General features: G+C 42.2%; 1 protein-coding gene across 2 annotated transcripts in view; it reads left to right on the top strand.

The window, feature by feature from the left end:
- Positions 1–3,837: 3,837 nt before the first annotated feature.
- The window catches only part of DNAJC11 (DnaJ heat shock protein family (Hsp40) member C11), a 75,363-nt gene continuing 53,498 nt past the window's right edge, over positions 3,838–25,702 (top strand). The window contains exon 1 of one of the 2 annotated variants that reach the window (XM_077891395.1): positions 3,838–3,997. In XM_077891395.1, coding sequence (XP_077747521.1) covers positions 3,926–3,997 — 72 coding nt within the window. In that variant the 5' untranslated portion in view covers positions 3,838–3,925. The remainder of the gene's footprint in view (positions 3,998–25,702) is intronic. The other variant, XM_077891396.1, reaches the window with a different exon arrangement.

Genomic DNA, 25,702 nt, shown 5'->3' on the forward strand with positions numbered 1-25,702 from the left:
TTATTAATTAACTAGTTTGTTGTCTGCACCTACCCCCTGCCCCACCCTCTTAGAGTGTTAATTCCACTAAAACAGAAATCATTTCCTTCTTATGAATTGCTGAAACACCAGTGCCCATTCCTGGATGTTGTCTTCAAACTCAAAGATAAGCTGAGTAGACACTATGGGGAATTTATAGAGTGTTAATAAGAGGCGAATGTAATAGGATTGCCAAGTAACACTGGGGGCCCATTGAAGTCAGATAGCATCAACTTTGTATTTTCCAGGACTTTCCCCAGCTATTCCCGACAGCCTGGGAGGAGTGCAGAAAGGTAGATAAGGAAGAAAAACCAAACTGAGAATGGATGTGGTGGACAGAGGCAAAGGTCAAAGGATTATGATATCACTGAATGACCAAGAAAGCAGATAGGGAGGGGACCCCAGCTGGGAGCTGATGGATTAAGATGGATTAACACCTAGGAACCAAGGACCTAAAGTTGCAAACAGCAGGGGAAACTGGTACCCTTGCACCGTGGAGGGATGACATTGCAGGTAAAATGCTGAGTTCCAAAGGCAGGAGCTCTGAATTGGAGATTTTGGAGATGCATGCTCTGTCGGGATGGTGAGATCTGAAACCGGTGAGTTGAGAAGCCCCTAGTCCCTCCGTGCGCTGCTGCCAGAGCCCCCGAGGCTGGGTTCAGCTCTGCAGCTTCTCAGCAACAGTCTCTGCACAGCAGGTATGGTCCTTCCTCTGGGTGACTCAACCCTTCTGCAATTATTATCTTGGCTAAAGATATAAATGACAAGTCCCCGAAATGCTAAAGGAGGCGATACCATCAAGAAAATTTAATTCTTGAGTGCCTGCAGACTTTCCCTTCTTTTCTTCAGCTAAGGACTTTTTTCCCCCTAACTCCTCTTAACAGGGTTATCAGAGCTCATGAGGGAAAGGAAGGACAGGCAATGAATGGCAAGCAAGCACTGAATCCCAATCTGGACTCAATGACAAGAGAATAATAAAAATATGAGAAGTAACTTTTCCTCCTGAATTGTAGAGAAGAGGTATGGATTCAGCCCAACCGTAGAAGGGGCTGAGTCAGGCTGCTTCATCTCTTATGAGTATTACTCAGGAAAAGGGGGAAGGAGTGAAGGATTTCCAGTTGGGGTTGCCAGGTGTAGCAAGTAAAAATACAGGGTGCCCGGTTAAATTTGAATTTCAGATACACAATGAATTTTTTTAGTATGTGCATATGCTCCATGCAATATTAGTATACTTATGCTAACAATTATTCATTGCATATCTGAAATTCAAATCTAAGCGAGTGTCCTGTATTTAACTCTAGAAGGGAGCCCATGCCTCTCACCACCCCACCCCACCACCCCACCACCCCCCGACCCCCACCCCCGGCACTAGATCAAGCCATTGAACAGAGAAAGCTTCCTGATGGTTGTGCTGAAAAGGCCAAATATTCTGGGGTCATTCTGAAAACAAATGGTAGTAAAGGTAAATGTCCTTATGTTTTCTTTTCCTTTTTTTTTTTTAGATTTTATTTATTTATTCATGAGAGATACAGAGAAAAAGAGGCAGAGAGAGAAAAGCAGGCTCCAAGCAGGGAGCCCAATGTGGGACTCCATCCCGGGACTCCAGGATCACGCCCTGGGCTGAAGGCAGATGCTCAACTGTTGAGCCACCCAGACGTCCCTGTCCTTATGTTTTCTATTTACAGCTGAGAGAATTCAAAAATGACTATCTATACATATACATAACACATACACACGTAGATATAGCTATATAAATATATATGGGTATTAGGCTTGGCTTTGCAGCTAAGTTACAAATTGCTTTGTGGCTTTACCCAATAAAGAGAAAGCAAAAATGCAAGGCAGTGAGTTATTGTGGCCGAGTTTCATCGGTTGCCCTGGCATGAGTAGTGGTTGGATGGGTGTGGCAACTTATCAATTTGTACTGCTCCTGGTTTCCATTATTTTGCCCATCAGAGATTAGGGTTTTTGGAAGGAGAAAGAAAACAGCCAACCTCCGAAGTAAACTTACTCTCAGGCCTGTGGTATATCTAATCTTATTTTCCATTTGTCCCAACCACTTTCCAAGTAACCATAATACAAAGTGTCATGTGTCTGAAAGAGGACAAATACAGAGCATCTCCAGGTCACTATTTATTTTGTTTGAATAGTGACAAAAACCAGGTCATTCCCAATCATAGAAACCCAGTCCTGGGCCCTCTGAAACATACGTTAGGTTCTGTTTATGTGATTCCTAGAGGCAGTGTTTTCCAAAGCAGAGGAAAGATGGCAAGAAACTCTTCTACTCAACTGAGCATTATGGCCCAATTAATGCCCACAAACCTAAGAAAAAAGGAATGTCTCAACACTGTAGTCTTCTCCTCCAGCCTCTTTGTAAGAAATTCTTAAAAGACCAGCAAATGTCAGCAAGCAGCTTAGCACTAATCAGTGCTCTGCAAAGGAGAAAAAAGGAAAGACCATAAAAAATTGCTACATGGGGCCCCTGGGTGACTCAGTCGGTTAAGCATCTGCCCTCAGTTCAGGTCATGATCACAGGGTTTTGGGATGGAGCCCCCCCATTGGGCTCTCTGCTCAGGAGGAGCCTGCTTCTCCCTCTCCCTCTGCTACTCCCCCCTGCTTGTTCTCTTTCTCTCTGGGTGAAATAAGTAAAATCTTTTTTTAAAAAAATGCCACAATTGCTGATGGAGCATGAGTGTCTGCAGAAGCTATTGTGGAGAAGCCCCAGCCAGATAAAGAAACAGCTCTTCCTTTACGGCCTGGGCTGGGGTCGGCTCCAGTGACTCAACACTCCTGGATAACCTGTCTCAGCACACCTATGTGTCTCATGCTGAAAGATCCTAAGAGGGCCGAACAACTTGGAAGGGACCATACACAGGCCCAGATGGCGAACATCTGGCCAAAAATTAGGAAGAGAAAGAAATCAACTTCTCAAATCCACAGACAGGTGTTTGGGGCTTCCCAGGAGACCTGCTTAGGAAGGGCAACAGGGATGGTTCTAAACTCATGGTTAGTTAAGGCTGAGCAAACGTTCCTGAGAAATAATGAGGAATTGGTACAGGTCAGCATGAACCAAACAGGTGGCAAGAGCATGAGAGCTCTGCTGTCCACCTTCTCTTGATAATTACATCATTTCGAAGACATTTAAATTATTTAGATGATTGTAACCGAGACATCTTTAATAATGCACCAAACAGCAGGCACCAGGTTGAAATCAATTAGACTCCATCGCTAAATTATAAGGTAGAAATTTACAAGCGGAGGGCTCAGGGGGTAGGGGCTGTAGGGGTAGGTGCCTGCCAGAGACAATTCTATTAGGAACCAAATGGGTATTGCCTTGTCAGTTAAACAGCAGAAAAATGGTCAGGTGCTCCTAAAAAATAGGGCAATGATAAAAAATGACATTGAGAGGGCTCGTGCGCTGTGCAGGGTTCTGGACGGCCAGGAGAAAGAACAATGGAGGCAGGAATAAATCCCATCCTAGAGGTTTCCAGTGCAAGGAGAAGTCGGCAAGGGGGGCGTCGAGGCGCCTCCGGCCGAGGCGGGGATGCCTGGGGCAGGACGCTGCCCGCACTGGGAGCCGGCCTAGGACACAAGCGACGTGTCGCGGGGGTCAGACGGGACGCCCCAGCTGCGGCCGAGGCCTCCCGCCCGGCCCCGTTGAGCCTCCCGGAGGCCGGCGGGGACGGCACGTGGCGGACCCCGGGCGCCGCGTCCCGCCCTCCGCCGCGCGGGGGCGCAGGGCGCAGGGCGCAGGCGCGCTGCCGGGGGCGCGGGCGGCGGCGCCGCCCCTCCCGGCCGCCAGGGGCCGCTGTGGCGCAGCCCGGCCGGCCCGCGCTGTCGGGGCCCTGGCTCGCCGGTCCTTCTTGGGCACGGCCCTGCCGGTTTGGCGGGGTGAAAGGTTGCGAAGATGGCGACGGCCTTGAACGAGGAGGAGCTGGACAATGAAGACTATTACTCGTTGCTGAACGTGCGCAGGGAGGTGAGGCCTGAGGCGGGACGCAGTCTGGGAGGAGGCCGTGCCCCGTAGTTCGGGAGGGCCGGGCTGGCGGCCACCGCTCCGGCCCCACCCGGGGCGGCCGGGACCCGGCGGGGAGGCCGCGTGACCCCGCCCGACATGCGCGACCGCCCGCCGACCGGGCGGTCCCCACCGCCTCGACCCCTGCGCGGGGGGCGTCCCGGCCGGCCTCTGCCGCTGCTCTCGGCGGCCGGGGCGCTGCGTCCTGGCAAGGCAGAGGCCCCGGACCCACAAGAGGGAACGGGTCCCTGGGGCGGAGGCCACCGGAGTGGGACTCCCGGTTCTCCAGGACCCGGTGCCTCGCCCGGCCCACAAACTTGCCTTGGCCGAGGCTGTGTCATCGCCCCCCGGCCGGCAGAGCGGGAAACTGAGTCCCAGGGACCAAGGTCAAGGCCACCAGGGAGCCTCCCCACGCCGTCTGTCGGGTTCCCAAGTATTCACGGGGACGTCCCGCTTTCAAAGTGAACCCAAGCCCGGGGGCACGTGCCCTGTGCCCTCCTCTCCCCTGAGCGGCTGTCCAGGACCCGAGGGAAGAGCCTCCCGTAGCCACAGCCTCCGTCCGGGAGGCCGCGGACGGGCAAGAAGCTGCCAAGCCGGAAAAGCAGCGAGCGGTGCCGCGAGCGCGGCCTCGGCGTGTGCGCCCCTTTCCGTGCGCCGCGTGTTCGCACCCTGTTTCCTCCTCACCCGGTAAAAGGCAGAGTCTCCCACTGTGTCTGGCACGTAAGAGGGCCCAGCAAATTCCCTTTCTCGGCAGCTCGTCCAGTTCACCGCAGCGTGAAGGGCAGGGAGGCTTCCAAGGTCAAGCCCTAAGGTGGATCGTTTCTCTCTAGGCTGCTGGGTTTGGTCCTCCCGGCCCTGCTGGAGGACCTTTAATTCTATCTGCCCGTTTTCCCCGTGATCATAAAGTTTGATTATTTTAGGCAAAGCCCGTCAAATATGTGTTGTTCACCCTGTTGGTGTGCGTGGTGTCAGTAGCAGCTAACGTTTTTATCAGTACCGCTTTGTCCAAGGCTGCAGTGCCCAGGGAACACTCCCTATTCCTTACCTTAACGCTCCCCCCAGCCCCTAAGGTGAGTATTCTGATAATCCTTGATTTATAAGTGAGAAAACTGAGGCCGAGAGAGATTAGGTTACTTGGCCAAAGTGACCCCAATAGCAAGTGCAAGAGCCTGACCTCAGCCCTCAGAAGTCTGACTGGAGCCTCAGCTCTTGACTTCTAAGCGCTGCTGTCATTACCAGACTGCAGAGCTGCGAGCTCCGAAATGGATTAGGCAATCCATTAAAACATTAGCTAATACATTAATACTATGTATTATGAAAATGTCTAGTGTAATATGTGGGGGAACTGCAAATCCTGTTAGGCTACCATAGGCACCTAGAGGTTCGTGTAACTAATAAACAGTAAGGCTTTGGGTAAATCACCTTTTTTAGCCTTCAATTCATTTCCCTTTGAACCAAGCTGCTTGGCTAATTACTAAGTTTTCTCCATTTCTTAGAAGCAAATTAGTAAATGAAGCCAGACTTTTTTTTTTTTTTTTTTTTTTTTTTTAGGATTTTATTTGAGAGAGCACACACTTGAGAGCAGAGGAGGAGGGGCAAAGGGAGAGGGAGAAGCAGTCTCCCTACTAAGCAGGTCCCTAGAATCACCACCTGAGCCAAAGGCAAATGCTAAGCCTACTAAGCCACCCAGGCGCCCCTGAAGCCAACCTTTCTTACCATTTATTTATAGTCTGGTTATCAGTAATTGAGCAGCAATTTACCAGTTTATCAGGCTTACTGAATCTTAGGCAGGTGCATATGATCAAAAAGATACAGAACAATAGGCTTGGCTGGAGTCCTCGATAAATGTTAGTCAAAGATATACCTTGAAACTACTGGCATCCTAAGGTTTATTGTTATTGGATTGATGAGTGGGAGACAAATAAAGATTTCTTTAAGAAAAGTCTTTTCCGGGCAGCCCGGGGGGCTCAGCGGTTGAGTGCCTGCCTGTAGCCTAGGGCCTGATCCTGGAGTTCTGGGATGGAGCCCCACATCGGGCTCCCTGCATGGAGCCTGCTTCTCCCTCTGCCAGTGTCTCTGCCTCTCTCTCTCTCTCTCTCTCTCTCTGTGTCTCATGAATAAATAAATAAAATCTTTAAAAAAAAAATAAAGTAGCAAAGGTTTAAAAAAAATATTTTTAAGGCATTTCTCATATTTATGGCTACGGTGAAATCCCTACAAAACATGTTCCCTCACTGAAGTCACTTTGTGTTCTCTTGGTCAACAAACTCAGTGTAAAATGTCAGGGTATGCAGATTTTACCTCTCAAGATTCTACTGGAAGAAAAGTTCTGAAGGTGATTTCTGGACTTGGTATTTACTAGGATTTTTTTTGGGAAATCAGAAATCATCCTGAAGTTGAAATAGCATGATTTGTTTGAAGAGTTAAAGTAGAAGTAATGTTAACTCTTACACCTGTTTATGTATTTGCTGTCACTCTAAAACTTGATGCCATTTAAGTATATGTGTAGGTAGCAAGATTCCCTTCCCACCAGTACTTCAGAGCATCTTCAAGAGAATACCTTCAGCATTGTGTTCAGGAAGTCCAGACTTTTCCCTAAAAATCTCAAATGGCAGTAACCTAACACAAAACCAAGAAGTTCTATTTAAAATTTTTTTAACTACAAGCATAATGTCTGGTTACAATTGAAGTGATACAGAAAAGTTAAAAGTTAAAAATCATGGCGCTGGGGTGGCTCAGTCAGTTAAGCATCTGTCTTCAGCTCAGGTCATGATCCCAGGGTCCTAGGATCAAGCTGCACGTTGTGCTCACTGCTCAGTGGGGAGTATGGTTCTCCCTCTCCCTCTGCTGCTCCCACTGTTTGTGCTCACTCTCTCTGTCAAATAAATAAAATTTTTGGAAAAATGTCAAAAAGCAACTTAAAAATCTCTTTTTCTAAATTTTAAACTTGAGAATATCCCCTCATGTTGTATTTCAGAGAACGAGGCAGGCAGCTAGACTTGACCAAATTCTTCTCTAAACAAGACATATGCGATCTTTAATGATTCCCCTTCTCTGCTGTTCTGAATTTCCTGTTTACAGAGGAGAGCTATTGTCACACTGAGGGGAGGGAGGAATTTATTATTAACCTGGCATATTAAAACCAGATTCTCATCTCTGGTTTACTGTAGTCAAATGTGTCATCAGGTGCCTAAAATCTAACTGTTCTGAGATTTCTGAGATGATTTTCCAAAATTTACTTGGAGAAAGGATTCCTGACCAATCAACCAGAGTGAAATTTTCTTGATCTTTATACATTTTATAGATGTTTTAATTGACATTCTAAATTGAATTTATTCCTAATTGACTCAAATTCCTACTTTATCAATGTTGTATTACCGTTAAAAGAAACTTTCATTTTTATGCATGGCATTCAGCATTGTTTACAACCCCTCTTAAGGTCTTTGGTCCCAATCAATTTATCTCTTACCAAGAACAACTTTCCCCAGAATTCCTGCACTTTGATACCTTCCCTGGTTTAGAGTATGTTGGTCTTTCCGCAATTTTGGTTGTCTGGGTCTCTGGCTAGGGGTTACAGTCAGAGTGGGGCTAACCATTCAAGATTGGACTGCAGATAGGAAGAAGGGCTAGAGCAGTAGAGGAAGGTCTACTGGCCACTGCCCAAATTGACCTAGGGGGACGTCACACAGCACAGCAACCAGGATGACTTGGATGTCTGTAGAAGTTTAGTATAGGCATTTGGCTGAGCCAGGTGCACACCTAAAGCACTGAGGTGAGGTGCTGTGTGTTTATTCATCTTTTGCTTATCTCACCTTGTGACGAGCAGGTAATTTAGTCTTAAGGAAAGGGAACCAGATAGGTCTGAGAAGGTCATTCCTTTGATGAGTTTCCCATTAACTACATTATGTTCAAAGTTTGGTATTTATAAGCGTGCTTAAAATGTGTACATTCAGCAGGTAGTGTTAAGCCTTGGCTGTCCAAAAAACAAACTTAGGCGATGATCCCCGTTCCTGAGATGTCCAGTAAATAAAGAGGCTGAAGAGCAAGGTCACTCACTGGAGCAAGAGTCACAGCCCACACTGCCCCTGAGCAACAAGTCATTTAACCTCTTAAGTCTCTGCTTACTTTCCTGCTACAATTCTTCCAAGTTACGGAGAGTAGGAGGCCACATCGCGGCTTTGCAACCAGAATGTCCTGTGTTCAAATCTTTACTTTGTGAGGGGGGTGTGGGTTCCTGCCCCTAGGGTAGTAGTTTACCCTTTCTTTTTCCCATTTTCTTTGACATTGAAATGTGGGGAACCGGCAATAATGGATTAGGAACTTACTGTGGGCCAGGATGTTGTATATTGCCGTGTTGCAGTGTAGTAGAGCGTATGTATACAGTGCTTTGTACAAGTAGATGCTCATTTAATATTTATTATTTCTTGAATTTTGAGAAAGCATGAGGTTTTGCTTATTTTAAATGCAAGTACATAGAAAGCTTTGGTAAACTTCATCCTGGCTAAATTTGCTATCCGTCTGTTGTATTAATTAAAAAAACAAAACATAGTGCCAGAATTTATGCTAAGCATCAGGTTATGAATTCCCAAAGGTTTCTTTTCTCTTTCTGTTCAAAATAACAGAGTTTCTTATCTTCAAAAGACAGTTATCTCTCTGAACTCTGCTTCCTGCAATCATGAGTTTCATGCAGAGGGCAGGAGGGGGGCGGCTCCCAGAAGGGGGAGCTAAGCTAGGGAGGAGAGTAGAAGGGGTGATCCGCGACAACTGCAGTCAGTGTCTGGGGTTGAAGGCAGAGTAGAAGTGTTGTGAGCTGTCAGCTTCTTAGGGCAAGGCAGGGAGGACCTCCGTGATCAGAGGTAAAACGACAGGAAGACAGCACTGGGGTCAGGAAGGTGCTCAAGTAGAGTTCAGAGAGGCCTCCAGTGATCTGTCTTGCTTCTGGGTGGGGAGGGAGCTCTTAGGATACCCACTTAGTTCCAATGTCATCTTATAATATGATTAGCAAACACCATGAGGTTAAATTTTAAAATGTGTTTTATTTAATGAACCATAAGCTAGTTATTACCTTTCTGCTTTGGGCATTTCAAACAATTGCTTCTTGAAATTTTAATGCTCTAGCTCTGCATTATCTACAAAAATACCTTTTTTTTCTTTGTTAGAAAGAATTCAATTGAAAGTTTTTATATTTGCTGTGAGTTCAGTAGTAAACAATGGATAAGAAAATGTGGGACACACATGGAACGTGCTTTGCTTGGATATGGAATTTTAGTGTTTACTTTTATTAAACTTTCATTTTGATTTTATTTATACCCTACCTTGCTCAAGAAAGGATTTAAGACAACTAACAGGGATGAATAAAATAGCATAAAAGTTTAAAAGGGGGCATCAGGAGGGGAAAAGACCATTGGGAACATTGCTGCTTTATCACCGCCACTGTGGCCCAAACTTTATAAAGCTCTCATTCCCTTGAAGGAGCTTGGAGCCTCCTGCAAGTTCATATCCTGGTAGCTGGGTTCTGTTTGGGTCTTGGACTGTTGAAACCACTTCTGCAAGCAGAGTGCACAGTATCCCCTCCCTAGTTTGCAGGAGCCAGAACATTCCTCAGTAATAAAATGCCAGCAGACATCAACCATGAGAAGTCTGCATGAGTGCGCAGGATATAACAGATGGACGTGGACAACAGAAAGTATAAGGTCAGGATTTTCGGGAAGAATAAGCCAAGCTCTTTATGTGAAGGTAGGCTCCAAACCATCACTTCTGACCCAGAAAGGAACTGGAGCTCATTTTCCTAAGATGCTGGCCTTTTTATTTACTGTTGTGTCTCAAGGGCACCAGATACACATATGGACATGACCAGGAAGAGAAATGAAAACCAAATTGTACAATGGTCAGGAAATATCTTTTCAGCCCTTGGAATGACCTCTGCTCAGGAATCAGACTTTCTGCTCCTCTGGCTCTTTTGTTCTCACATTCTGTTGTCAGCAGAAGTGGGCGTGGAGGAAAGGATGCCCATCCCCCACCCCACCCCCAAATAAACCTTGAAGGTGACTGGGGCCTGCCTTTCTCTTCATTAGTATGTAGACTGCTGTCATTACTGATTGCCTAATCTCTTTTTGAATTTATATTGCCATCTTGATGGTAATGAGTTCTGTAAATTTTGTTTTTTCCTTCTATATAAGACAACCGACTTAGGTTACCTCTAGTTGTAGAAACTTGGAATTGTTTGACCATCCTGCTGTTTAGCTTCTCTGACTTAATCATGATTTATTGTTTCTCTCTTAAGCCTACCTTCCCAAAGCACAGTCTAAAATGACTATAGAGGGCGCCTGGGTGGCTCAGTCTGTTAAGTGTCTGACTTTGGCTCAGGCTGTAATCTGGGGGTCCTGGGATCAAGCTCCATGCTCAGAAGTGAGTCTGCTTGTCCCTCTCCCTTGCCCCTCCCCCACACGTGTTCTCTGTCTTTTTCTCTCAAATAGATTAAAAAAAATAATAATAAAATGGCTGTAGGAGGTTGACTTTTCAAAATCACATGACACGTAGCGTTGTCCACCTGACCCCTGTACTCTACAAAGCTGTGGTGTGCTTAGGGGTTTTAGAGAAGGACACTGAAACCACTTAGTCCGGCACCTTCCATATGAAGCACCTGTGCACCTTTGTTGTGATCATTTGGAAAGGCAGAAATGGTGGTGGAGCTTCGGAAGGGGTCAGCAACATAAAGAGCAAAGCCCTTGAAGGCAGGTTTGAGTTTGACTTCCTGGTAGCCTGATAGGGGCAAGCCACTTAACCTCTCTGAGCCCGTCTCTTCATCCATAAAATCCAGATGATAATTTCACTGTCCTGGGGCTTTGGGGAAAATTAAGCAAGAATGCATGTAAGTGCTCGGCATAGTAATTGGCATGTTATTATGTAAAGTAAATGCCAGTATATTTTTATTAGTATCATGAGCATAAAAGTTAATAAGAAATGTTCTTACTGATTTGTCAGAGTTCTTCACACAGTTTGGATGAGCCGGCTGTGTGATATATGCTTTGTAAATACCTGCTTCCTCTCTGCAGCTTTTCACTCCATGAACTACACTTTGGTCTGGGCCAGGCCACACGGGCTTCTAATAGCTAGCCAGCTTTTGGGCTGGGGCAGGGGGCATGGTCAGAGAAGTTCCTTCTCCTTCTCAGAGCAGACTTTTAATCTTTTTCATCCTCACTGTTTTACCTGTAAAATGGAAGCTCCAGCGCCAGTCTCAGGATGCTTTGTGAGTGTTAAGGCATCCAACGGGAAGATTCCAGCAGAAACATTTTGTGCAGATATATGTGCACCACTGTGGACAGCCTGAAAGCCCCTTCGACTTTGGTTCCCACGATGCTCTCTTTGTCCTCTTTCCTTTTTTTAAGATTTTATTTATTTATTCATGTGAGACACAGAAAGAAAGAGAGGCAGAGACACAGGCAGAGAGAGAAGCAGGCTCCATGCAGGGAGCCCGATGTGGGACTTGATCCCAAGACTCCAGGATCACGCCCTGAGCCAAAGGCAGATGCTTAACCACTGAGTCACTCAGGTGTCCCCCTCTGTCCTCTTTCCTTACCTTTGGTGCTCCTTCTCCATCCTCACAATCCCCCCAGGTTTGGGCCTCTTGAGCTTGGCTCTTTTTAACATCTTGGTTCTGTCGCATCTCCACCTGCCTTCTGGGCATCCTATTTAGGTGTTTAAATCCCCCTTTCCCTACAAAGCCTGGTGCTTCCAGTTTCTCCCCAACCCATGTGCTGGAGCCAGATCCCCTGGCAGGCATGCTTTTTGGTTTGTTTTCTCCATTTGGAATTGAGCACCTTCCGATTGTTTCATAGATCCACTCGGCTCACCAGGACTCTTCTTGACCAGCCAGCTCTGTTGCTTTGTTTCCACTTGGACTCCTGTGCCACCTACCAGCCCTCCTAACCTCAACCCTACGCCTCTGCCATAGTTTTCTCTAGGTCTCTCTGGTTTTATTTTTGTCAGTTGTAGTCGAGCTAATACCAAATCAATATTAACAAACTGTACTGATCACATTATTTCCCTACCCAGAAACCTTTTGTGGCTCCTGCTGTATATTGGGTGGGGATCAAACTCCATTTTAAAGCCCCTTATAGATTAGCTGTTTTATGTATTTTCTGCCTACCGTGTGGTGATGTTCTGCTTTCATTCCCTGCAAAGTAAGCGTCATGTGGTCAGGGACTCTGGCTGGCTGATTCACCATTATATTCCTTAGTACAGGGCAGGCACATAACAGGTACTTAGCAAATGTTTACTGAATGAATGAGCAGGCGGGTGGATGTCCAAGTTAATTTCCAGCCAATGTCCCACTAAGACTCCTTTGCCCTTGTGTCACTTTTTCAGTGTTCTCTCTATCGCCAAACTGGCCTGCTCCTCAGGATGTTCTTTTCCCCTGAAATGCCACAGCCCGTCTTGGATACCAAAGCAAATCAAAACCCACGATTTGGATCGCTTCATCTTCATGAAGCTTTCTTTAAATTCTGACTGCTCTGAACTTATTTCTCTACCATTAATATTAGCATTTCTGTCTTATATTGTTTAGTTAAATCAGCATATGTGGGGTTTTTAAGGGAAACACACATACGCATACCTAGTTTGTAATCTCCTTAATATTATATTCCCGTTGTAGCTCCTGCAGTACTTCAAACAGGGCTGGCATTCAGTAAATGTACTGACTGGAAGATTTAAGTATTTGCTAACATCATACCCACCTTGTCCAGGCACTTTTTATGTTGGAGAATACCTGTGTTGAAGATCACATTGCAGTTTTAGCAACAGATCATTTTAGAGGAATTTATTGGAAGGAGTGTATCAATTATCAGTTTGGTAAATCTAAATTTTCACTTAGAAAATTGTTCAAAGTCAGATGGAAGAGGAAGAGAGCAAATCCAACACATGCCTTTATGCTTGCTCCCCAAGTAAGCCAAGGCATGCAGAGACTGGGTACCATACTGGAAGAGGAACAGAGGGCTTGTTCCTCTGGGAGATATTCTGTTCGTCTTCTGCTTCCCTATTGCAGTGGGAAAAGGTTGTTTATCACCTTTTGTACTAGCATCAGTAATGATAATGGTAAAAGTAAGTAAATTTCAAATAGATTAGATTTTTTTGTAGTTTTCTTTTGTCAGAACTGGATTTTTAGGACAAGACTACATAGGTTAGTCTCACTTGAAATCTTGTTCTACTTGAGATGCTCCTTACAACAATGGGTCAGCCAGAACGAGTCAGTACAGTCTGCACCATGCTCTAGTTTGAGGGTAAATCTGCGTACACTGTTAGAGTCTTGCTGTTTGCAGATCAACCCCAGCTTTATTTCCAGACCCTTCAGAGATGTCCCACATGTAAATGAAAATTGTAGAAGACTGTGTGGAACAGGGTAAATGGCATCAGAAAATGGCAGGGCTGTGTGTGAGAGTGGTTTTATTGTGTGAAGCTTCAGACTGTGTAGTGGGAACCTTTTCAAAATGAAGCAGGAAATTTTTCCAAGTGCAGTTTAGTGCCTGATGAGTACATGCCTTGGTCTCCTCAGTGACACCAAGTAATCTGTAACACCCCTCCTCTTCACGAACCAGCTCTTACTCAGCACAAAGCACCCATGCTGTCTGGTGTTAATTAGCTCTGAAATCTGCTTTTTCCTTTAGATAGTATGAGCACCAAGTATCATAAAAAATTACAGGTTTTATTAGCTGATGCAGTTTATTTCAATCAGATTGTCATGGAACATATGGACAGTAATGAATCTTCAATTGTGGTAATTAGGCAGACTTCCCAAAATCCAATAGAACATAGTTTGTAAAGACTGCCTGAAATACAGCAGCATAGATACAGCTTGGAAGTTTGAGCTGGAAAGTTGCTTCAGCAACAAAAGACCTAGTGGCTTTCCTATTCCTAAAATGGATGTAAGTATGAGATGTGCATTGCTGCTTGCATGCTCTATTAGGTCTTCAAAGTACTGAATTAAATATCATCATTACATTAGTTTTAAGTGCTGTATACCAGATGCAGTCGGTTCTTTGTCTGGCCCATGGTAGGACTGTACTTCCTGATCCCCCAGTGGTTGAGTGAGGCCCTATGACTAGTGCTAGCCAGTGATATAAGTGGAAGTGATATGTATCCTGCTCAGGTTGAAGCATTTAAATGCTAGTGTGAGCCAGAGGGGGTCTGTCTCCTGCCCTTCCCTCTGCCTTGGCCACTGGCAGTGGTTCAGAGGGTGGCTGCTCTTTCAAACTTGGGACCTGAGGACATTGGCAGCTGCATACCACCATGTCCTAATATGGCCATGTAAAAGGAGAAATAAACCTTTGTGAAACTTTGATGTCAAGGCCCCTTTACATTTTCAAATTATTGAGCTTTTGTTTACATGGGTTGTAGCTATTGATTTTGATTAAAAATTAAAACTCAGTAATTAACAAAATGTAAAACAAAACACAGAGCAGGGTATACTTGTATTTTCAGTAAGGCATAAGGAAGACTGGAGGATTTCAAAATATATCTGTATTGAATAATAAAGTTACAGATACACAGATATCACAACAACTATAACAAATGCAAATACACAGTGAAAGAACTGAAAACCAATTGAATTAATCTCTGAAATCTCTCGTATTTATGCTATAAAACTACCACCTTAGAAATTACTAGCAAACATAATACACAAGCACGTAGTCCATTAGTCCAAAGCAGTAATGTCATCAGGTATCCTGTAACCTTAAGAAAATCCCACTGTATGCATTACAGAATGACAAAAAGGCAAATAGCTCAGTTTTATTAGTTTTATTAAAAATTGTTTTGACCTGTGGACCTCCTAAAAAGGTTCAGACTTCACAGGGGCCCCACACCACAGCTTGAGAACAACTGACCTTGCCAATCCTGACTAGTACAATCGCAGTTCAGACATGGGTGTTCCTCACATGTTTTAGCTTACTTTGTTAAATGAAGATTGGAAATAAAAGCAGAGTGGCAGTATGCTTTTTGAGTGTCACATTGATTCCAGACATGGTCTTCACTAGAATCTCGAGTGAAATGTAGTAGCTTCTTCAATGGCTTTGTTATTTAAATGAAGTAAATATGATAACACTGGAGTCAGATGATTTTCCAAGCATGATACCACAGCAGAGATCAGAAAAGGGACAATTTGGGGTACATGATACCACAGCAGAGATCAGAAACGGGACAGTTTGGGGCACCTGAGACTCAGTTGGCACGTGTCTGCCTTGGGCTCAGGTCATGATCTAGGGTCCTGGGTCAAGCCCCACATCAGGCCCTCTGCTCAGAGGGAGTCTGCTTCTCCCTCTCCCTCTGCCTGCCACTCTGCCTACTTGTACTCTCTCTCTGTCAAATAAATAAAATCTTGTGGGGTATTTTTTTTTTTGTTTTTTTTTTTTAAGAAAAGGGACAATTTATAGGCTTGATTTTGTAAAAATGGGAAATTTCTGTGTTTGCTCGGAGGGGGAAAAAACAAAAAAATAAATACAATTTTTAAAACTCAAAAGGTATATGCAGTATATTTATTAGATAAAAGATATTTCCGATATATATATAAAGAACTCTTAAAAATTAAAAAAGAGGGCAGCACGGGTGGCTCAGCGGTTTAGCGCCGCCTTCCACCCAGGGCGTGATCCTAGAGACCTGGGATCAAGTCCCACGTCGGGTTCCCTGCATGGAACCTGCTTCTCCCTCTGCCTTTGTCTCTGCTCCTCTCTCTCTCTCTCTCTCTCTCTCATGAATAAATAAAATCTTTAAAAAAAATTAAAAAGAGAGAGATGAATACACTAATAGGAAAACTATGCAAAGGAAACAAATGGGGACAACCTGGGTGGCTGAGGGGTTGAGCATCTGCCTTTGGCTCAGGGCAAGATCCTGGGATCTGGGGTCGAGTCCCACATCAGGCTCCTTGTGGGAAGCCTGGTTTCTCTCTCTTTCTCTCTCTCTCTTTCTCTCTCTCTCTCTCTCATAAATAAAATCTTAAAAAAAAAAAAAAGGAAACAAATGGATTATTTCATTTTAAAAAATTCTAAAATGCAAATAAATACATGGAGAAGTGTTCACCCTCAAGAGTAAACAAACCAATTTAAAACAGAGTACCCATTTTTGTCTACCATGTTGACAAAGATTGTTTCTTTCTAATGGTAGCACTCAGCACTGGCGAAATGCTAACCCACCCATCCAGGAGACCAAATGTTTATTCCCTGGAGAAATTGAACCAGGAAGGCTTCAGAGCCTACCCATAGACAACACCCTTATGAGATGAGAGTGGCACCCTTACAAAAGCAGGGAATATATGAGTGATTATATCCTTCATGGTGAGACTTACAGCTTTTTCCTTGTTCTTGGTGCTCTTCCCTGAAGAAACTGACCTATCAAAGAGAAAATACTGCCAAGTGAAACTTCCTGGTCCTCTTACAGGCATTTCACAAAGAATCTCATCAGATGACAAGGTCTGTTCACACAGAGCTTCCAAATAGCTTAGTATCTTACTGTTAAGTATAAATTGATACCAAAGAACATCAAATATATGAAGGAATGCTCCACTGTGAAATTCTAAGATCATGCAGACAGTGAAGAGAGATGAAGTGGAGAGTGCAGGGAATTTGAAAACTAGATTGTCTTCAAAGAGATAAGATAATACACGTAGGAAGTAAGAACAAGGTGATATTTTTTCTTTTTTAGGATATTTTTTATTGAGAGAGAGCAAGCGAGCACAAGCAAGGGGAGGGGCTCCCAACTGGGCACAGACTCCAATGTGGGGCTTGATCTCATGACCCTGAGATCTTGACCTGAGCCAAAATCAAGAATTAACCACTTGCTGAGTGAAGTAAGTCAGTCGGAGAAGGACAAACATTATATGTTCTCATTCATTTGGGGAATATAAATAATAGTGAAAGGGAAAATAAGGGAAGGGAGAAGAAATGTGTGGGAAATATCAGAAAGGGAGACAGAACATAAAGACTGCTAACTCTGGGAAACGAACTAGGGGTGGTAGAAGGGGAGGAGGGCGGGGGGTGGGAGTGAATGGGTGACGGGCACTGGGTGTTATTCTGTATGTTAGTAAATTGAACACCAATAAAAAAAAATAATAATAAAAAAAAAAAAGAAAAAAAAAAAAATAAAATTGAAGGCTGGGAGTTGTAGTAAAAAAAAAAAAAAAAAAAAAAAAGAATTAACCACTTAATTGACTGAACCACCCAGGTGCCCCTGTATATATTTCATTTTTTATTTTTTATTTTTTTTTGAGATTTAATTTATTTATTCATGAGAGACACAGATTGAGGCAGAGACATAGGAAGAGGGAGAAACAGACTCCCCACAGGGAGCCCAATGCAGGATACTATCCCAAAACCTGGGGATCACGCCATGAGCCAAAGGCAGATGCTCAACCACTGAGCCACCCAGGTGCCCCATATATATTTCTTTTAAAAGTATCACCTTGGGCAGCCCCAGTGGCACAGCAGTTTAGCGCCGCCTGCAGCCAGGGGCGTGATCCTGGAGACCCTGGATCGAGTCCCGCGTCAGGCTCCCTGCATGGAGCCCGCTTCTCCCTCTGCCTGTGTCTCTGCCTCTCTCTCTCTCTGTGTCTCTGAATAAATAAATAAAATCTTTAAAAAATAAAAAATAAAAGTATCACCTTATGTAAGTTCAGTTGGTTAGACAACCAACTATTTTGGCTCAAGCCATGATATGTGTCCTGAGATGGAGTCCTACATCAGGCTCCATGCTCACCTAGGGAATACACTTCAGAATTCTCTCTCCCCAGCCCTCCCCCTGCTTGCTTTCATGCTCTCTCTAAATAAAAAGTAAATAAATAAATAAATCTTTAAGAATACATATATACAAAAGAAGGAGCTCTTGGAAATTAAAAAAATATAGGAATAAAAATTCTATAGAGGGGCTGGAAAAGAAAGATGAGGAAAACTCCACGAAAGTAAAATTTAAAAATTAGAAGACAAACTCTTAGACATTAAAGTAAAATGAAGGGGAAGACATTATTAAACAATTAACATGAAAAAACAATTCTCAGAAGATGCAAGACTCTAGGGGAGCCTGAGTGGCTCAGTTGGTGAAGCATCTGCCTCAGGTCAGGATCTCAGGGTCCTGGGATCTAGCCCTGCGTCGGGCTACCTGTTCTGTGGGGAGTCTGCTTCTCCCTCTCCCTCTCTCACCCCCACCCCCACACTCACGCTTATGCTCACTCGGGTCCTCGCTCTCTTAAAATCTTTAAAAAAAAAAAAAAAAAAAAGACTCTAGATGGAAAGGGCCAAATAACTAGCACAGTGAGTGGGGGAGAAAAGACCCATACTACGGGAATCTAGGTTAACGAGCATCCTAAAATTTTCAAACAGGTCACAAAGGATTGGAAGTTAATGACATTAACTATCTTGGCAGTAGTACATAAGCTAGAAGACAAAGAAACCATACCACTACAGTAAAAATTCTGAGGAAAAAATATTTCTAAACTAGGATTATATCCTCAGCCAACTATTTGTCAAGTATAAAGGCAGAGTACAAGGATATTTTGAGGGTCACCTGGCTGGCCCAGTCGGTAGAGTATGTGAGTCTTGATCTCAAGGTTGTTAATTTGAGCCCCACAATGTGTGTAGAGGTTACTTTTAAAAAAGAAAACATTTTGAGATATGTGAAGTCTAAAAAATTTTTCCTCCTAGCTAGCCTTTGTAAAGGAAACTACTGGAGGTTGAGCTGTTGAAATAAAGAAAACCAAGAAAGAGAAAAGGCATAGGATATCAAAAAGAAGAGACTGACCTAGGAAAGATACCCTGGAGGATGGTGACAGAAAATCCTAGGATGAAGTTTGTTTAGCAGGCCTAACATCTGACACAATTCAATGATCTCTAGGAGGAAAACCTCTTAGGAAGAAAAAAAAACATGGAATTGGTGAACTACTTTATATTTTTGTATTGAAAAGAATATTAGAAGTTTCTACTATGAATCATTTATTTTGAGGAGTTGAAGAAGAATCTGCGATAGAGGGGCACCTGGGTGGCTCAGTGGTTGAGCATCTACCTTTGGCTCAGGTCGTGATCCCGGGGTCCTGAGGAATGAGTCCCACATCAGGCTCCCTGTGGAAAGCTTGCTTCTCTCTCTGTCTCTCAAGAATTTATAAATAAAATCTTTAAAAAAAAATCTATGATAGATCCATAAAAAAACTAAAGCAAATGGAAAAAGTGAGGCAATTGTTAACTCCAGGAAAAATTAAAAATAGTTTAGGAAAGAAATATAATCACAATATACTGCTTCATTTAGCTTTGAGCTATATTTACATAGTCATAATAAAAATTAAGTGGGTTTTTTTTTAAGATTTATTTATCTATTCATGAGAGAGACAGAAACACAGGTACAGGGAGAAGCAGGCTCTCTGCAGGGAGCCCGATGCAGGACTGATCCTGGATTCAGGAATCACAACCTGAGCCGAAGGCAGGTGCCCAACTGCTGAGCCACCCAGGAGTCCCAAAAATTAAGTTTTTAAAAAGACCTTGTATATTGATTTGAACCAAAGTTTTGAAAATTATGTAGAAAGGAGGGTCCCAGGGTCCTAGGATTAAGTCCCATGTTGGACTCCGGCTCAGTGGGGAGTCTGTTTCTCCCTCTGCCCCTCCCCCTCACTCATGCTCTCTCACACTCTGTCTACAGTAAATAACATCTTTTTAAAATGTATGTGTACTTTTCTAATAAAGTAAAGGTTTTTTAAGGTAATTCAACTAGGAAAAACATAGCCATTAATTCATTTTTTTAAAACCTATTTTGACCAGAAGAATTGCTGCCATTTTTATCTCTATGCCAATGACAAAGCTTTGGTTCATATTTTTGAAAATGATGTTTATTTTGTTTCACATCCTCACCCACACTTGGTATTCTCATTCTGTCATTTTAGACATTCTAAAGGTTGTGTATTTATTTGTGTTTTTAATGCACTTCCATAATGACTAACAATACTGAGTGTATTTTCATGTACTTATTAGGTATTCCTGTATCACCTATGGTTGAAATTTCTGTTTAAAATTTTTACTCAGTATTTTATTGAGTTTTCTTCTTCAGTTAGAGCTCTTCATACATTCTAGATACAAGTCTATCAGATACAGGTTTTACAAATATTTTTCTATTCTTCTGTATAGGAAATCTTTAACTCGGGGTTACAAAAATTACATGTTTTCTTTTAGAAGTTTTATGGTTTTAGCTTTCATTTTGAGGTATATTTTTTTCAATTGTTTAAATTGTTAAAAACATGTAACATGGGATCCCTGGGTGGCGCAGCGGTTTGGCGCCTGCCTTTGGCCCAGGGCGCGATCCTGGAGACCCGGGATCGAATCCCACGTCGGGCTCCCAGTGCATGGAGCCTGCTTCTCCCTCTGCCTGTGTCTCTGCCTCTCTCTCTCTCTCTCTCCGTGTGACTATCATGAATAAATAAATTAAAAAAAAAAAAAAGTAACATAAAGTTTACCATCTTACCTGATTTTTAAGTATACAGTTCTGTGGCATTAAGTACATACATATTGTTGTGCAACCATCACCATATATCTCCTGAAGTCTTTCCATCTTGCAAAACTGAAACGCTGCCCATTATATAATAATTGTCTATTTCCCCTCTCCAACTCCCTGGCAAGCATTATTCTATTTTCTGTCTCTGATTTTTTACTGCTCTAGGTACCTCATCTAAGTACAATCACATAGTATTTATCATTTTGTGACTGGCTTATTTCACTTGGTATGATATTTTTAAGGTTCATCCATGTTATAGTATGTGTCAGAATTTCCTGCCTTTCCAAGACTGAGTATCTCGTCATATGTTTGTACCACATTCTACTGATAAGCATTCATCTGTTGATGGACACTTGCTCCCATGTTTCAGATACTGTGAATGATATTGCTGTGAACATGGGTTTACACATATCTGTTTGAGACCCTGCTTCCGATCCTTTTGGGTATATGCCCAAAAGTGGAATTGCTGAATCATATGGTAAATCTGTTTTTACTTTTTTGAGGAACTACCAGTTTTCCACAAAAGCTTTATACTGTTTTACATTCCCACCAACAGTGCACATGGGTTTTAGTTTCTTCACATCCTTATCAACACTTGTTATTATCTGTTTGTTTCATAATAGCATTCTAATGGGTGTGAAGTGGTATTGTGGCTTTGATTTGCATTTCCCTAATGATTAGTGATAGTGAGTATCCTTTTATATGCTTATTGGCCATTCTTGTATCTTCTTTGGGGAAATGTCTAGTCAAGTCCTTTATCAATTTGTAATTAGGTTGGTGGTTTTTGTTGAGTTTTAGGGGTTCTTTATATATTCTGAATATTAATCTCTTATTAGATATATGATTTGCAAATATTTTCTCCCATTCTACAGATAATTTTTTCACTTTCTTGATAGTATCCCTTGATTTACAAAAGTTCTCAGTTTTGAGTTCAGCTTTTCTATATTTCTTCTATAGCTTGTGCCTTTGATGTTATATCCAAGAAGTCATTGCCAAATCCAACGTAATGAAATTTTTGCCCTATGTTTTCTTGTAAGAGTTTTATTTACACTTTTAGCTCTTATGGTTAGGTCTTTCATCCATTTTTAGTGAACAAAATTAATAATTTTAGCAAAGTTGTAGGATATGAAGTCAACGCACAAAAATCAATTACATTAACTTTTATATATGACATTAAGTAAGGGTCCTACTTCAGTCTTTTACATAAGAACATCCAGTTTTCCCAGCACCATTTGTTGAAAAAAAAAAAAAAAACAAAACTGTCCTTTCCCTATTGAGTAGTCTTGGCACCTTACCAAAAATTATTTGCCCATATATGTGTATTTCTGGACCCTCTGTCTTATTCTTTTGGTCCACATGTCGTTATTCTAGTACCACACTACTTTGATTACTGTAGCTCTGTAGTAAGCTTTGACATAAGGAAATAGAAATCCTCCAACTTTGGTTTTTTTTTTTTTTTTTTTTTTTTCACATTATTTTGGCTCTTTGGGATCCCTTGAGATTCCATGCAAATTCTAGGGTGGATTTTTCTATTTCTGCAAAAACTGTCATTGGGATTTTGATAGGGATTGTACTGAATCTTTTAGTTGCTTTGAGTAGTAGTAACATTTTAATAATATTAAGTCTCCCAATACACTGATGTGGAATGTTGGGGTTTTTTTATGTCTTCTTTAATTCTTTCAGCAGTGTTTCATAGTTCTCATAAAAAGTCTTTTATCTCGTTGGTTAGATGAATTACAAGATTCTTTTACTATTATAAGTGGAAGTGTTTTTCTTAATTTCCTTTACAGATTGATGATTTTTAGTGTATAGAAACTAGTTTGTGTGTGTTGACTTCATATCCTGCCATGTTTAAAATCCGTTAATTCTAACAGGTTATTTTGTGGGTGGGTGGAATTGTTTATTTTCTTCGTATAAGATCATACAATCTGGAAACAGATTATTTTACTTCTTCCTTTCCAATTTAGATGCCATTTATTTCTTATCAAATTGCTCTGGCTAGGGCTTCCAATACTATGTTGAATAGAAGTGGTAAAAGCAGACAACTTTGCCTTGGTCCTGATGTGCACACATCCCGATGCATGTTCTGTTGTCATGAGTAGAATATTCTGTACATGTCTGTTAGAATATTCTGTACATGTCTCATTGGCTTACTGTGTTGTCTAGGTCCCCTGGATCCTTCCTTCTGTCTGGTTATTCTCTATGTTATTGGACCAAAATATTGAAATTTTACTCTATTTCTCCTTTAAATTCTGTCAATTTTTCATATATTTTAACTGGTAATAAATAGTTATAATTGCTATATGTCCTTGCTATATTGAGCTTTGTATTAATATATATTGTCCTTCCTTGTTTCTCGTAACCCTTTTTGATTTGTCTATTTTGTCTGATGTTAGTAGAGCCACCCCTATCTTTTGGTTACTGGTTGCAAGAAATATCTTTCCATCCTTTCACTTTTCTTTTTTGTCTTTGATCTTTTTTTAAATTTTTATTTATTTATGATAGTCACACAAAGAGAGAGAGAGATGCAGAGACACAGGCAGAAGGAGAAGCAGGCTCCAGCACTGGGAGCCCGACGTGGGATTCGATCCCGGGTCTCCAGGATCGCGCCCTGGGCCAAAGGCAGGCGCTAAACCACTGCGCCACCCAGGGATCCCTTGTCTTTGATTCTAAAGCAAGTCTTTCTGTAGGTAGCAAACAGCTGGGTCATGATTTTTTTTTTTTAATTCATCCTGCTAGACTCTGTCTCTTTATAGGTGACTTTAATCCACTAACATTTAAAGTAACTATTGAGGGACACCTGCATGGCTCAGCAGTTGGGCATCTGCCTTTGGCTCAGAGCATGGTCCCGAATTACCAGGATCGAGTCCCGTATCAGGCTCCTTGCATGGAGCCTGCTTCTCCTCCCTCTGCCTATGTCTCTGCCTCTCTCTCTCTCTCTCTCTCTCTCTCTCTCTGCGTCTCTCATGAATAAATAAAATATTTAAAAATAATAATAAAGTAACTATTGATAAGTAGGGTCGTATTTCTGCCGTTTTGCCATTTCCTTTCTGTGCCCTCTTTTTTGTCCTTTAATTACCAAATAGTGGTCTTTTGTGTTTAGCCAATTTTTTTTATAGTGAAACATTTTAACTCCCTTCTCTTTTCTTCTCATGTGTATTCTGTAACTGTTTTCTTTGTGGTTACATTTAACACCCTACCATTGTACTTTGAATTTATACCAGCTTAACTTCTAGAGTGTACAAAAGCTCATTTTTGTACTGCTCTGTCTCAGGTCTTTCAGTTATTGTTGTTACAGAATTACATCTTTATATTTTGGGTGTCCAAAAAATAACCTAGTTTGGTTGTGGGTTTGGGTTTTTTAGGTTTGTGGGGGGTTTTGTTGTTGTTGTTGTTGTTGTTTTGTTTTTTGAGATTTATTTATTTTAGAGAGAGGAAGAGTGAGCATGCACACGATTGGAAAGGGCAGAGGGAGAGGGAGAATCCCAAGCAGACTCCCCACTGAGTGTGGAGCCCAACCCGGGGCTCGATCTCAGGATCCTGAAATCATGTCCTGAGCTGAAGCCAAGAGTTGGACACCCATCCAACTGTGCCACCCAGATGCCCCATCTAGTAATTGTTTTTTATAATGCTTTAGATTCTTATGTAAAAAAAATACAAAGTTACAAGCCAAAGTTACAAAGGATCAGCCTTTAGTCTAATAATTTTTTTAATGTTTTAGTCACTTAAATTATTAAGAAAGCAAAATGTGGCGTCAGGGCCCGTTTTTAGGGTAACACTAGCTTTCATAATTGCCCATGTGTTTAATTCTTCACATGGCTTTGAGTTACTGTCTATTGTCCTTTCATTTCAACCTGCAGAACTCCCTGGAGTATTTTCTGCAGGACGGGTGTAGTGGTAATGAACTCCCTCACCTTTTGTTTATCTGTTTTTGTTTCTCTGAAGGTCTTCATGTGTCCCCTACCTGTGACACAAGGTAAGGGCCAAGGTTCACTTTACTGTATGTGGATGTTCCCTTCTTTCAGCATCATGTATTAAAAAGACTATCTGTGCCCCATTGAACCATCTTGACATCTTTGTCAAAAATCACATGGCTATATATAGGGGGTTGATTTGTGGACTTACCTCTGTGGATTGACATTTACATCTGTTCTTTCACTAGTACCACACTGTCTTGATTCCCGTAGCCATGTAATCTTAAAATTCAGTAATGTGAGTCCACCAGTTATTTTTCAACTATTTTGGCTAATAAAATAACTAGGGGGGATCCCTGGGTGGCGCAGTGGTTTGGCGCCTGCCTTTGGCCCAGGGCGCAATCCTGGAGACCCAGGATCGAATCCCACGTCGGGCTCCCGGTGCATGGAGCCTGCTTCTCCCTCTGCCTGTGTCTCTGCCTCTCTCTCTCTCTCTTTCTCTCTGTGACTATCATAAATAAATAAAAATTTAAAAAAAATTTTAAAAAATAACTAGGAAAATAAAAAAATAATAAAATTTATTTTTCTCCATGTTCTTGTTTTTCCACATGAATTTTAGAATTAGCTTGTCTTCTTTCTACAGAAAAAGGCCTGCTAGGATTTTGGGTTGCATTGAATCTATAGCTTTGGGGAAATGTAGCATCTTAATAGTATTGACCCTTCTGATATATGAAGGTGGTTTTATTCCTCCATTGTTTCTAGTCTGTAATCTCTGTTAGCAGTGTATTGGGGTTGTCCTCAGACATGTCCTCCACATGTTCATTACATCCATCCCTAAGCAATTCATGTTTGTTGATGGTGCTCTAAATGGTATTGTCTTTTTAAATTTCAGTTTTTAGGTTATAGGAATAATTGATATTTGCTTATTGACCCCATAGCCCCATGACCTTGCTAACATCACTTAGTAGCTTTTTTATAGGTTATTTCCCATGTAAATGATGTCTGCAAATACGGAGTTTTAGTTTTTCCTTTCTAATCTGGAAGCCTTTTATTTTTGTGCCCTACTGCAGGAATTTCATTTTTGTGTTGTATAGCATTGAATCCAACCATTTTAACAGACCACTAAACTCTACAGTCAGGTCACAGAGGACCTTTTTACTGTGAGTTTTATGATCTCTGAGGTTAATTTATAATAGATTTACTTTACATTAAAAATAGAATCAGATGATTGAGATGACGAAAC

This window comes from Canis aureus, chromosome 3 (assembly GCF_053574225.1).
Source record: "Canis aureus isolate CA01 chromosome 3, VMU_Caureus_v.1.0, whole genome shotgun sequence".
In the NCBI taxonomy this organism is placed as follows: Eukaryota; Metazoa; Chordata; class Mammalia; order Carnivora; family Canidae; genus Canis; species Canis aureus.